Source organism: Lutra lutra, chromosome 9 (assembly GCF_902655055.1).
Source record: "Lutra lutra chromosome 9, mLutLut1.2, whole genome shotgun sequence".
Classification (NCBI taxonomy): Eukaryota; Metazoa; Chordata; class Mammalia; order Carnivora; family Mustelidae; genus Lutra; species Lutra lutra.
This window is the reverse complement of record NC_062286.1, coordinates 15,388,567-15,402,765: the sequence shown is the minus strand read 5'-3', so window position 1 is coordinate 15,402,765 and position 14,199 is coordinate 15,388,567. Positions and strand designations below refer to the sequence as shown.

Below are 14,199 nucleotides of genomic sequence, written 5' to 3'. Positions count from 1 at the left end.
GCCTGATGCGGGACTCGATCCCAGGACCCTGGGATCATGACCTGAGCCAAAGGCAGCAGCTTATCCATCTGAGCCACCCAGGCATCCCGAGTACCTCTTCATTTTTGAACTGGCTTGTTTTTCTTAAGAAAAAGGTACTGGGGTGCCTGGGTGGCTCAGTGGGTTAAAGCCTCTGCCTTCGGCTCAGGTCATGATCTCAGGGTCCTGGGATTGAGCCCCGCATGGGGCTCTCTGCTCAGCAGGGAGCCTACTTCCCCCTCTCTCTCTGCCTGCCTCTATGCCTACCTGTGATCTCTGTCTGTCAAATAAATAATAAATAAAATCTTTTAAAAAAAAAAAGGTACTAAAAAGTATAATTGAAGCTTTGAGGTCAGTCAGTGAAATTAGTTTATTAAAAGGTAGCAATCGGTTCTGACAATTCATTGTCTTATAGTCAGTAATTAAATTCAGTACTTTTATGGATTAGGAGATTTTATAACCTATTCTCTCTAAGATTTTATTTGAGAGAGAGAGAGAGAGCAAGTACGGGGAGAGGTAGGAGGAGAGAGAAAGAGAGAAGCAGAGCTGAGCAGGGAACCTGAAGTGGGGCTTGATCCCAGACCCTGAGATCATGATCTGAGCCGAAGGCAGACGCTTAACCAACTGAGCCAACCAGGCGCCCCACCTATTTTCTCCTCCAATGGCAGAAAAATTCATATTAAAAAATTAACTGTTGGGATCATTTTTCCTATTAAGTAGAAGTTAATGTCTGTTAAAATTCCAAACTGGCCGATTTTGTCAGCTCCTTCTCTTAGAATGAATGTTTAAAAATTAAAACAAGGATGACCAAGTTGGTTGTGTGGCTGTGTGCAGTTTTTCTAAGGGTCATATGTGGTCCTTAAAGCAGAAAATAATAAATTATGTTAAAGCTTTCATTAAAAGCACTATTATCCTGGGGCGCCTGGGTGGCTCAGTTGATTAAGCGTCTGCCTTAGGCTTGGGTCAACGGAGCCCCACATTGGGCTCCTTGCTCAGTGGGGAGTCTGTTTCTTCCTCTCCTCTGCTGCCACTCTGCCTGCTTGTGCTTTCTGTCAAATAAATAAAATCCTTAAAAAAAAAAAGTACTATTACCCTTTAAGTAATAGTTTACCTATAATTGAATAGCATTTGAATAGTTTTCTAAAGCACCTTCATATTTATTATTTCATTTTCATCCTAATTCTTAATGTAGAATGGCTGAGCAATACAGCCATTAAAGATAAGAGAAGTATAGGTTAGGGCACCTGGGAGGCTAGTCATTAAGCATCTGCCTTTGGCTCAGGTCATGATCCCAGGGTCCCAAGATTGAGCCCCACGTCGGGCTCCCTGCTCAGCTGGAGCCTGCTTCTCCCTTGCTGTCTGCTGTCCTTGTCATCGTTGTGTCCCCCCCCCCCAAACCCCCCACCTGTGCTTTCTCTCTCTCTGTCAGATTAAAAAAATAAAACCTTTAGGGGTGCCTGGGTGGCTCAGTGGTTTAAGCATCTGCCTTCAACTCAGGTCATGATCTCAGGGTCCTGGGATTGAGCCCCACATCTCTGCTCCCTGGGGAGCCAGCTTCCCCCTCTCTCTCTCTGCCTGCTTCTCTGCCTACTTGTGATCTCTCTCTCTCTGTCAAAACAAACAAAAAAAAACCTTTAAAAAAATAGTTTTGAGGGATAAAAGTTTATAGATGAGAGAAAATGAGAAAGTCTTTTTGTATGTGTTCTTTTTTTTTTTTTTTAATTTTTTTGTTTCTGTGTTTTTTAAATGCTCCCCTTGCCCTTGATAGGAATTTTACAAATTGGAGCTTCTTTAAAATTTTGCTGATTATGTGTCATTATTTGCTGTCATCTTACTGTTTTCCTTTTTATTTGTTGGCCCTCCCTTCACATTTGCATTTCAGCTCCCAGTTCAGTTATTTACTTTTTTCTTTTTACTGATGTAACAAATAAGTCCTCAAGTGCCTTAAAAATTCTTTTAATCTACCAAGACTTCACCTAGAATTTACATCATTTTGTTCATACACTAACCAATGTACATTAAGTAAACAGGATCAGAAGTACGGCTCTTAAAATGTATGCACATGTACTTCAGGAGAGATCTGTAGCTTTAGCCAAATACTCTTTGAAAATGAAAACAGCATGTTCATGGGTGACATTGAAAATTGACACATACATTGAGAATATTTTCATGTGCGTTTGTTTCCTTATAATGTATCCAGGAATAGATCCAGGGGAGGAAGGGTGAAGAAGACAGGGCACCTGGCTCTCTCACTTGGTTAAGCATCTACCTTCAGCTCGGGTCATGATCTCAGGGTCCTAGAATCAAGCCCCACATCAGACTCTGCTCAGCGAGGAGTCTTTTTCTCCCTCTGCCCTTCCCCCACAGCTTGTGCATTTGCCCTTTCAAATAAATAAATAAAATCTTTAGCATCTTTTAAAAAAGGAAAGAAGTTAAAGAAGGCAAATAAATGGATGAACTTACAACGTTTGGGGGTTGAAAAATTCATTATTATAAAGACAACACCTTTCTTAGGTTGATGTATAGATTTATCACAGTCTCAAGAATTTTTCAGGCTTTTTAAAGAAATTGACAAGCTGATTTAAATAATGTAAATGGAAAGACAGCCGAGAACAGTCAAGACAATCTTGAAGGACCAAGTTAATATCAAAATAATTACTGTAAATTTACAGTAACTAAACTTGTGACATTGGCACAAGGATAAGTGGAATAGAATAGCGGATCGGGAAATAAACCTCATTTAGTTACCTGATTTGTGCCCACTGTGCCACCCTGGCATATTTGGGAAGGATGGTCTTTTTAGTAAATTGGACTAGAGCAATTGAATATCCAAATAGAGAAAGATGAACTTTGACTCCTCTTACACACTACACACAGACAGACACACTTTATTCTCAGAGAAATAACTTGCTTACAGTCACAGACTTAGTAAAGAACAGAAATCTTGAACCCAAGTCTGTCTGGTTTACAGATGTCACACTGCTTCTCAAAGAATGCTTTTATTTCTGTCTAGTATCTATCTAAATAAATATTCCCTAAGTTCAGAACTTTTTTTTTTAAAGTTCAGAACTTTTAATAAAATAGTTGTGAGTTGGTGGGAATAGTGAGTTTGAATATTAGTATATTGGCAGCTTTATGGTTTTTCACTTGTTAACAACTTCTTAATTGACCTTGAATCTGAATTAAGTAATTTTTACCTCATTCTCTTAAAAACATTTATAATTAATTTTTAAATTAAAACTGATGATACAGGGTCTTCTTTATGTGATATTTTATATAGAACAGGAATTAGCTTAATTTATACTGAGATTAATCCACATTTTATGTTAATCTTTCGTGGGTAGTTTATTGACCTTCATTTTAGAATTTTTGTGTCTGATCAGAAATTTTACTTATTAGTTCATTCAGCCAATAAAGAACACCTACGTGTCGCACTCTTCTTGACTAGAGATGCTTCTTTAAGGAAAAAGACATCATCCTTACCCACCATCATGGAGTTCGTAGTGTTCGTAGTGTTGTGTCGAATGTAGTAGACATGTATACCAGCACTGAAAATATAATGATTGTAGTGCTCTTTCCTTATTGCACTTTAATTCCATTTTATAAAAACATAATGAGTCTCTCCATTAGAATTACCATCTTTCCTTCATATAAACTTACCACAGATTATACTTATATTAGAATTATATTAGAATTCTGGGTTTATTTTAGATAAAAAGCAAGAAAGCCCAGGCCTTTCTCCACAGCTTTTTTTTTTTTTTTTAAGATTTTATTCATTTATCTGACAGAGATCACAAGCAGGCAGAGAGGCAGGCAGAGAGAGAGAGGAGAAAGCAGGCTCCCCGCCGAGCAGGGAGCCCGATGTGGGGCCCGATCCCAGGACCCCGGGATCATGACCTGAGCCGAAGGCAGAGGCTTTAACCCACTGAGCCACCCAGGCGCCCCTCTCCACAGCTTTTAAAGTATTCAGATCTTTTTTTTTTTTTTTTTAAAGATTTCATTTATTCATTTGACAGATAGAGATCACAAGTAATCAGAGAGGCAGGCAGAGAGAGAGGTAGAAGCAGGCTCCCCGCTGAGCAGAGAGCCCGATGCGGGGCTCGATCCCAGGACCCTGGGATCATGACCTGAGCCAAAGGCAGAGGTTTAGCCCACTGAGCCACCCAGGCGCCCCAAGTATTCAGATCTTAACAGAAATTTGGGTAACTGAATTTGAGGGATTTTGTTTCTTTGTTATTTTATTGATGAAACTGTTCTTAGACTTTGGCTACTTTGTTGTTTCAGAAATTATTTTACATTCTACTTGGATTTCTACACTAAAGCATCGTTTGGTTGTTCAGTCAGTGTGTTAGGATAAGTGTGTTAGGATCATCTCTTCAGAATACTGCTCTTTGAAAAGCTTCATGACAGGAATTTTTATTTGTGTTGTATGTGTGTTCTGTGGGGTTTTTTGTTGTTTTGTTTTTGGTTTCTGGAAATGAGTTTAGGTCTAGGTTTTTCTGGGTTAAATGTATCTTTCACATTGCCTTCCCAGTTCAGCCCTCTTCCCACCAGTGTAACAACCCCATCATGAGAGAAAATTAGTGTGCCTATGTTTGTCTAGGATCAAAAGTTTTTGTTTTCCCCAGTAAGTCAGGGCAGCTGACCATGAAATCACAACAGGAAATTTTTAAAAGAAGTACAGATGTTGTATGTAGCCTGATGGTTTGTTAACTGTCACCAAAAGTATTAGCCAAAGAGGAATTGAAGTCAGTTCTGAAAGGGTGGTTTGGATCTGGCAGTCAGTGAAGTTCACCCCACTACTTAGGATTTGGGGCTCATAGGCAGTTCTGTTTTTATTTTATTTTATTTATTTATTTATTTATTAAGATGTATGTATGTATGTATGTATTTATTTATTTATTTATTTATTAAGATGTATTTATTTATTTATTTGACAGTCAGAGATCACAAGTAGGCAGAGAGGCAGTTAGAGAGGAGGAAGCAGGCTCCCCGCGGAGCAGAGAGCCCGATGCAGGGCTTGATCCCAGGACCCTGGGATCATGACCTGAGTCGAAGGCAGAGGTTTTAACCCACTGAGCCACCCAGGCACCCCTCATAGGCAGTTTTTAACGTGTCCTCATTTTCAACAGAGAGGTAGCTTTTCCTAAAGATTAAGGTGCAGGCAGTTTCTGAAACCAAACAAAAAGTAGCCTTTTTGTTGGAAAAATAGGTATCAACGAGTGAGTTAGTGATAGAAATGATGTAATACTAGTCTGAAGACTATAGTTCATATGTTAAAATGCCAAGTCTGTTTAAATGCTCTTTTTTAAAGGAGGGAAGGTTATCAAATATCTTGTCATGATGGTCTCCCTCTTTATATTTTTAGAAAGTTTACACCTAATTAGAGGCTAAAAGGTAAGGTTACTTTAATTGCTTCTAGAAAACAATTATAAGCAGTAGAAATGGAAACAACAGATTGTTATTTTGGTTTGTAGTTTGCATCTAATGTTTGCTTTACATATTGTCATAAGATGTACAACGTTAATGTTGCATACCAGCCGTGTTCATGCTTTTTGCTTTATATATTAATCTATTAAAAATGATGTGGAAGGGGGCACCTGGGTGGCTCAGTGGGTTAAAGCCTCTGCCTTCGGCTCAGGTCATGATCTCAGGGTCCTGGGATCGAGCCCCGCATCGGGCTCTCTGCTCAGTGGAGAGCCTGCTTCCTCCTCTCTCTCTCTCTCTCCGCCTGTGTCTCTGCCTACATGTGATCTCTGTCTGTCAAATAAATAAATAAAATCTTTAAAAAAAAAAAAATGATGTGGAAGATTACACCTTTTTTTTTTTTTTTAAGATTTTATTTATTTATTTATTTATTTATTTATTTATTTGACAGAGACAGCGAGAGAGGGACTGCAAGCTGAGGGAGTGGGAGAAGCACGCTTCCCGCTGAGCAGGTAGCCCAGCCCAATGTGGGGCTTGATCCCAAGACCCCAGGATCATGACCTGAGCCGAAGGCAGACGTTTAATGACTGAGTCATCCAGGCACCCAAGACTGCTTTTAACTAGAATTGTATTGGTTTGGGGGGGCACCTGGGTGGCTCAGTTGGTTGAGCATCTGACTCTTGGTTTCATGTCAGGTCATGAACTCGGCTGTGGGAACGAGCCTAGAGTCAGGCTCTGCATTCAGCAAGGAGTCTCCTGGAAATTCGCTCCCTCTCCCACTGCCCCTCCTCCCTGCTTGCTCTCTAAAAAAACAAGTAAATAAAATCTTTGAAAAAAACCACATTGGTTTTTAAACTCACTGAATCCTCAGTCTTTTTCCAGTAAATTTTTGTCTTTATATGGCAAATATGTAGTTAATAATGATTAGAGAAATTTTATGTGATTTATTCCCCATGTAACTTGAAGCATGTCCCAGATTTAAGGACATCATACGGCGTTTAATGTTCTTCATGAGGTATAGCAGAATGCTTTAAGTGAATTACTAAGACATAATGGTTAAAAAAAACCCTCAGTCTAATTATTATTTATGAATCCTTGAATAAGGTATTTAGTGTCTCCAAGCCTATTGTGTCACAAGTAAAATGGAGATTATGGAGATTACCATAGGGTTGGTAAGAAGAGAGCATATGTATTAGTTTTCTAGGGCTGCTGTAACAAACTGCAACTGGGTGGCTTAAAACACAAATTTATTGTCTCATACTGCTGAAGGGTAGAAATCAAATCAAGGCAGGGCCATGTCTTTTTGAAGACCAGAGAGGGCAGTCCTTGCCTTTTCCTAGCTTCGGGTAGTTGCTGGCAAACCTTGGCATCCTGTGGCTTATTAGCTATATCACTCTCATCTTCGCCTGCCTTATCATGTGACATCTCCCTGTATGTCTCTGTCCTAAATGTTCCTCCTCTTAAGAGAATACCAGTCATTGGGTAGAGGCCCAGCCTAATCCAGTATGACCTCATTTTAACTTGGTTACATCTGTAAAGACCATATTTCCAAATAAAATCAAATTCACAGAAACCAGGAGTTAAGAATTAAAAATACTTTTGGGAGATTCAGTTCAACCCTGTATAGGCTGTCCTCTGGCTTCCCCAGTTCATGTTTTGCCCCCATGCAGAACATATTCACCCAAAACCAGCAATCCCAGTAGGCGGAACCCATCCTCCCATCAACTCAGAGTCTAAAATCTCATCTGAATAACTCAGAACTAAGTCCAAATTTCATCTTCTCTGTCAGGTGAGACACAATATGGTCCATCCTGGGACAAAATTCTTCTCTATCTGTGGACCTATGAAACCTACAAAACGAGTTACCTGCTTCTGAAACACTGTGGTAGGACAGGCATAGGATAGACAGTCCTATTGGAAGGGGGAGAAATTGGAAGGAGTGAAGCAAGCAAATATGAAAGCTGGCGCGGGAAATGCTGTCTGCTACAGGGCCAGAGAATAATCGTCTGTGGCTTAGATGCTCGGTCCTCTAGATCTACTGCTGCCCCACCTCTCTAGCCTCTGCATCTGGGGCTCTGCGCTCAGAGTCATTCTTCGTTTTGTCCAATCTCTGATCCTTTCGGGCCAGCCTGGCAGTATTTTTGTTGATAGAAAATTCTTAAAAACATTGTTGGTCTGCCATTAATGTCAAGAGATTGTCCAGCCACACCCATTGGCTCTCTGCTGTCAGCATTCTATCTCGATAACCTAAGATTTTTTTCCATATCCTCAAATGCTGGTTTTCTTTTGCTTAACAGCTCCTTCAAATTACCTCTTTCTCTTATTTTACCATCAGCAATTAGGAGAAACCAGAGCATACCTTTAACATAATGCTTGGAAATCTTAGCTAAATATCCAGCCAGTTCTGTTTTCTACCCAACAACATGTTTCAGTGTGGTTTCCCTGTTTCCTGTGACATGTTTTTCATTTTCGCGAGACCTCACTTGCGGCATCTTTAGCATTCATATTTCTACCAACGTTCATGACAAACATACGTGTTCTCAAAGACGGTAGCAGCTTTTGATAGGTGCTCATCACATCTATCTGAGTCCTCACCAGCATTGTCTTTAATACCCACATTTCTGCCGTACCTTTCAAGGCAGCTTAGCCTTTTTGTTAAGCACCCCCAAATTCTTCCCAACCCCAAGGTCACTTCATTTTTAGCACTTTTTTAGTAGCACTTTACTCTGAGTACCAAAATCAGGGCGTGTTTCCCAGGGCTGGTAGGGCAGATTACCCCAGCTGAGTGTCTTAAAACAAAACAACAAATTCAGGGAGGCACAATTTCAAGACCACGTAGCATTTTATGCAAAGTTCACATTCTCTGTCCAAGAAAGAGTGCTCAATAAATGGTTCCTGCCTTTTTAAAAGGACCCTCATGGACCCTCAGGGCCTAGCGCATAGTATCAGTTAGGAATATTAAGCTATTAAGTGGACTTTCTAAAGTAGGTAAAGAAACTGATTATGTTGAACACATAATAAACCCTATTTAAAATGATGGCACAGTTTAGGACAGAGTTCTGACCAGTGTGTCCTTCAAGAAATTTTTAAAGTTAGGAATGTGTAACCAGCATCCCAAAGTAATTCATGTGCATATTGAGAAGCACTGCTCTGAAGTCATTTTTCCTACCAAAGTATAACATATGCATATAAACATAACAAGTCAGATTATTCATGGCTGTTATCATCTGCTATAAATGTTCCATGTACTTCTTTTAAAAAGTGATCATAGAAAAAATACTGAACTGAAAGTACTACACTTAATCTTAGCCAGAAGGGCCAGAAGCGATGAACTGAAAGTACTAAGCTGACCTGTTCATGGGGTTGAAGTAACTAAAGTTAATGTCATAAAGTAAAATAGACTGTCCTCATTTTAGATTCTTTCTACCACTCTGTATCATTGATTGTTGCCTGCTCCAATTAACTGGTCATCTTTGGTTATCAGCTTATGATTTCTTGAGCTTTCTAGAGCCTTGTCTTCTGAAACAGGCACTGTCTAGTAGCTTATATGTAGTTGTACCCTTTTTAGGGCCCCAAATCTACTAGGATTACCATTTTTATTTGAAATAGGGGTTGACAACCTGGTATAAAATGAAACCTTGAATTATCCCAAATTATAATTCATTAGCCTCCAAACTCTTCTATCAGAATAACCTTCAGATTTGAGTTTTTCAAAATTTTGTTTTATTTTCTTAAGATTTTATTTATTTATTTGACAGAGATCACAAGTAGGCAGAGGGGCAGGCAGAGAGAAAGGGGGAAGCAGGCTCCCTGCTGAGCAGAGAGCCTGATGCAGGGCTGGATTTCAGGACCCTGAGATCATGACCTGAGTCGAAGGCAGACGCTTAACCCACTGAGCCACCCGGGAGCCCCTCAGATTTGATTTTTTTTTAAATAAAAATTACCCATGGAGTAGGTCTTGAGTAAGGCTCACAAATCGGTATTTTTAAAAGAATACACAGATCTGATAGGGTGAGGAACTGCCATTCCAGGGCCTCAGGAGGTAGAAAATCATGAAAAGAGTAGTCAGGTTTATTTACTTTGTGGTGGTTTCAGTTGTTACACTGTTTTTCTTCTTTGTTTTTCTTAGTATTTTATAATCTTATATTTTTTATTAATAATAGGAAGGATTCTAAAACAATAGACTTCTCAAGGAAATTAATGAAAATTTATAAAATCATATTATTTCTACTAGGATAATTATATGGTGTTTGCCTTACTCAGTTGTAATGAATGAACTTGAAAAATTCTTAGTAAATAGCGTGTGAGGGGCAGCACACTGTTGTTTCATAAGCTCTAGCCAAGAGTCCTGGCTGACTAGCTGCATGTCCCCCTAGTGACTTCATCTGTGAAATTATAGTACAAATCTCCATGTCTAATAACATTCTTATCCAAGTAATGATTAAGAGGTGTAAATAAGGGGGGATGTCAGAGATGAATTGAAGGACTATTATCCCTTTAACACATTTGATGCAGAAACGTACCTGCTCAGCGACTACCACTAGCAATGGTATGAATATAGATAGCCTGTTTGTGTGTTTGTCTTAATTTTGGAATAATTTTAGACTTTCAGGAAAGTTGTAACACTGATACAAATATATTCCAATTCTAACCTTTACCCAGATTTTCCAAATGTTATTTTACCACATTAACTTTATCATTCTTTTCCTCTCTCCTCTCTGCATAATCCTTTCCCCTCACATCCAGGTGGTTTTTTTTGTTTGTTTTGTTTTTTGTGTTTTGTTTGTTTGTTTGTTTTTTTGGATACTTTGGAAAGAATGTTGCAGATAGATTGTCCTTCACCCATAAATAGTTCAGTTCAGTTTTCTAAAAATAAGGACATTCTTTTATGTAACCACAATTATCAAAGTCAGGAAATTAACAATGATAAAGTACCACAATCAGATCAACCAACTTATTCAAACTTTGCTATGAGGAGGGGAAAGAGTAAGGATTGGGAAGGAGATTGAGAGGGGGCTCACATACAGCACTCACTTGTCATGGCTCTTTATTCTTCTTCAGTCTTGCACTGTTAGTCTTTTATGACTTAGGCATTTTTGAAGAATATAGGCCAGTTTTGTAAAATGTCCTCTGATCCCATAATCGGTTTTGGATGGCATGCTTTCATTGTTTAGATAACTAGATTTAATGTGTTTAATGTATATTATCAGTTGGGTTTTAAATGCTTATTCCGTTTGTAAAGAAAGAAAGGTTTCCTGTCCTGAGAGAATTTTTTTCAGTTTTGCAAATGGAAATACTAATTAAGACTTCCAGGACTGAAATTCTGAGGTTTTTTAAATTCAAGGCAATTTAGCATTGTTAGACCTTTAAAGTTGGCAAAGAGTGTATTAGGTGTTTGATGTTAGGGAGCTGATAGAATATAATCAAAGAATATATAGACATTCTGTTAGATATTAGACATACCAAATAAAATTGGCAGTCATTATTCCTGTGGTAATGTATCGTGGGGGTATAATAAGGGGTAGGTATGTATTTTGAATTTGGTGTTGAAAATCTTCAGTTCATTAAGGTCAAAGAGATGTAGGATTAGGCCTTAATGTTTGAGGTAATGATAAGCAATGTATTGAGGTAATAGGAAGAGAAGTGAACAATTAAATTAGGATTCTACTAGGAAATGTGTGCGGGAAATCGGTTCAGAATAATGACTTGAAAATTAAGCTGAAGATTTTAGAGAATGTACTCTAGCAGGATGTTTTAATGTAAAGTGACATCATCAAAATAGCTTTGGATGGGACATTGTAGTAGTTCTTTGTAAAAACACATTAGAATGATAAGCAGAGCACCCCTATCCTACAAAAAGAACTGTTAGAAATTCGAATGGGCTAGTGAACAGTTCATGGCACTGTATATTCATGGAACTTTAGAAATAATAGGAGCGAGAGGGTTAAGGGTATTGAGGAAATCAGTCAGCTGAGGTCACAATCTCGGGGTGGTAGGATCAAGCCCCTTGTTGGTCTCTGCACTGGACCTGGAGCCCACTTAAGATTCTCTCTCTTTCTCTCCCTTCTCCTCTGCCCCCCCCCCCGTAAAAAAAGAGTGTTGAGGAAATCAAGACAGTATAAAAACACTGAATTCTTTCACTTTAGATTTTCTTATATATCAACACTGAGATAGTAATATAGACCTTGAGTGAATATGAGAATTTGATGTTAGTGGCTTCGGTGTATAAAATGGTTTGTTAAATTACACACTTTTAAGAAAGACAGTACAGAACTGGACCTTGGGCAGTTTATGTTACATAAAATACTCACGAATATCATTGTGTACCCACTGTGTGTCAGACATTGTTTTAGGTGCCAGGTATCTAGCATTTAGGTAGGTGAATGTAACTTTGTAGCACTTAACGTTGGAAAGGGGACTGGAAAGTCATGTAAATTATAATAATGTATAATTTGGATTTTGGGAAATTCAACCCAAAAAAGCTAGAACAATGGGAACTAAAAGTAAAAGAGGAATGTGCTAACACAATACACTCTCCAGGATTGTAACTCTCTTACTACTCCTTGTCCCTATAACTCTTTTTGCTTTTAAATGCCTCTCTGTAACTTTGCAACTTTGCACTGACAGTGTGTCCTTGGTATCCTCTCTGGCTTGTGGTCTGGATTGTGTACTTAGCACTACTCTGCATTGAGATGGTGGACAGTAGCATAAAGCTAATGGTAAATTTTGTTTGAGCTACTAAATCTGCACTTTATGGTTTTCTGTACATTTTTCTTTTTTAAAAGGACACTGTCAAGTACCTTTAAATGGTTATTTGTAATAACAATTTTCTTCTCGTATTTTTTGTTTGTTTCTATTGACTGCCCTTTAATTTTCTTGTTTGGAATGGAATACTAGTTAAGGAGTTTTTTTAATTTGTCTCAAATGATCAAGATTAAAGGTTCTAGGAAAAATAAATGTTTATTTCTATTTCTTGTTGGTAAAATAATAGTATTTTATGGAGAGTATTCCTTTAAAATTTTAAAAATATTTTAGAATAAGATGTAATTTGGATTTATTATTATTTAATACTGTGGGTTTTTTTTTAAACTTCAAAAAATAATCAGTGTGTTAACTTCTTTAAGAAATGGTTTTTCGGGGCTCCTGGCTGGCTCAGTCAGTAGAGCATGCAGCTCTTGATCTCAAGGTTGTGAGTTCAAGCCCCACCTTATGCATAGAGTTTACTTTAAAAAGAAAAGAAAGATTTTCTTCACATAGAGGTATATATGACTTAATGCATCTTTTTATATACTAGTCCAAAAAAAGTACGAGTTTAGCCCTCAGTGTTCCAGTAACACTGCAGATAAATTTCAACCCAACTCTCTTTCAGTGGCTTAAAATCTGAGTTTGCTAGCTATTGTAACCTTGTTAATACTGGAAATTTTGTTGGTGGTTTCAGTGTTCTGGTATTGATACTAGTATGTATGATATTAGTTGCTATAATTGTGTTTTAAACTAAGCTTCCAAGAGCAAATAAAAGTTTTGTGTATGACATTAGATATTAAAATTATTACTTAAGTTTAACTGTCAAAAACAAATACAGGTTTATTTTTCTTATGTTTTCTAGTCTTTGCCCCCCAGATTCTGTCGCCACACACACATTAAATTAAAATGTGTGAGATTTCTCTTTGAATTTTAATTTCCTGTTATAACATATAGGAATTAATGGTTAGTGGAATGAATATTTTTTGATGGAATTTTTAGTTAAGTAACTCTTAACTTGAGGAATGGCCTTGTCAAAATATTTGCTGACCACAGCTGCTTTGTTGTAGGAGGCCTGACAAATGGTAGTGGTCGATATATCTCTGCAGCACCTGGAGCAGAAGCAAAATACCGAAGTGCTTCAAGCACTTCCAGTCTGTTCAGCTCCAGCAGCCAGCTCTTTCCTCCTTCTCGACTTCGGTATAATAGGTCTGATATTATGCCTTCTGGCCGAAGTAGATTATTGGAAGATTTCAGGAACAACCGTTTCCCAAACCTTCAACTTAGAGACTTGATTGGACACATAGTTGAGTTTTCTCAAGACCAGCATGGTTCTAGGTAGGTGATTATCATTTATGATACTCTGCACTGTATTTTTGCTTTGAAAATTACTGCCTTGTAAGAGCATATTTTTCTTGCCTGGGGCCATTTAATCTGCGTGAAAGTTGGAAGTTTTTAAAAAATAAATACCTGATAAGGATTTTTTTTCTTTGGTATTAGGACAAATGATAAAAATCAAGGTTTTTAAAAATTATTTATGGTTTCCCAGTTTTCTATAATGAGAATTTTTTTTTTAAGATTTTATTTATTTATTTGACAGAGAGAAATCACAAGTAGGCAGAGAGGCAGGCAGAGAGAGAGGAGGAAGCAGGCTCCCTGCTGAGCAGAAAGCCCGATGTGGGGCTTGAACCCAGGACCTGGGATCATGACCTGAGCCGAAGGCAGCGGCTTAACCCACTGAGCCACCCAGGCGCCCCTCTTTTTTTTTTTTTTTTTTTTTTTTTAAAGATTTTATTTATATAATGAGAATATTTTTATAGTGAATATATAGCAGTGCCTTTTTATTGGATTATTTTTATTACTTTGACTCACTTTAATTTTCCTTTTAAAATAATGCTCTGAAGTACATCTCTGGATTAAAGTACTTGTCCCTGATGTAGACTTTGTCTAAAAAAAAAAAAAAATTATAAAGAAAGTTAAATGTTAAAGTTAAAAGTTAAATGCTCCTTTATA

The 14,199-nt window shown here is 37.9% G+C and overlaps 1 protein-coding gene across 7 annotated transcripts in view; it reads left to right on the top strand.

Annotated features, from left to right (window-relative positions):
* The window catches only part of PUM2 (pumilio RNA binding family member 2), a 102,093-nt gene that overhangs the window by 74,164 nt on the left and 13,730 nt on the right, over positions 1-14,199 (top strand). For all 7 annotated transcript variants that reach the window (XM_047743646.1, XM_047743648.1, XM_047743645.1 and 4 more), the window contains one exon: positions 13,257-13,524. In XM_047743646.1, the coding sequence (XP_047599602.1) occupies positions 13,257-13,524 (268 nt within the window). The remainder of the gene's footprint in view (positions 1-13,256; positions 13,525-14,199) is intronic.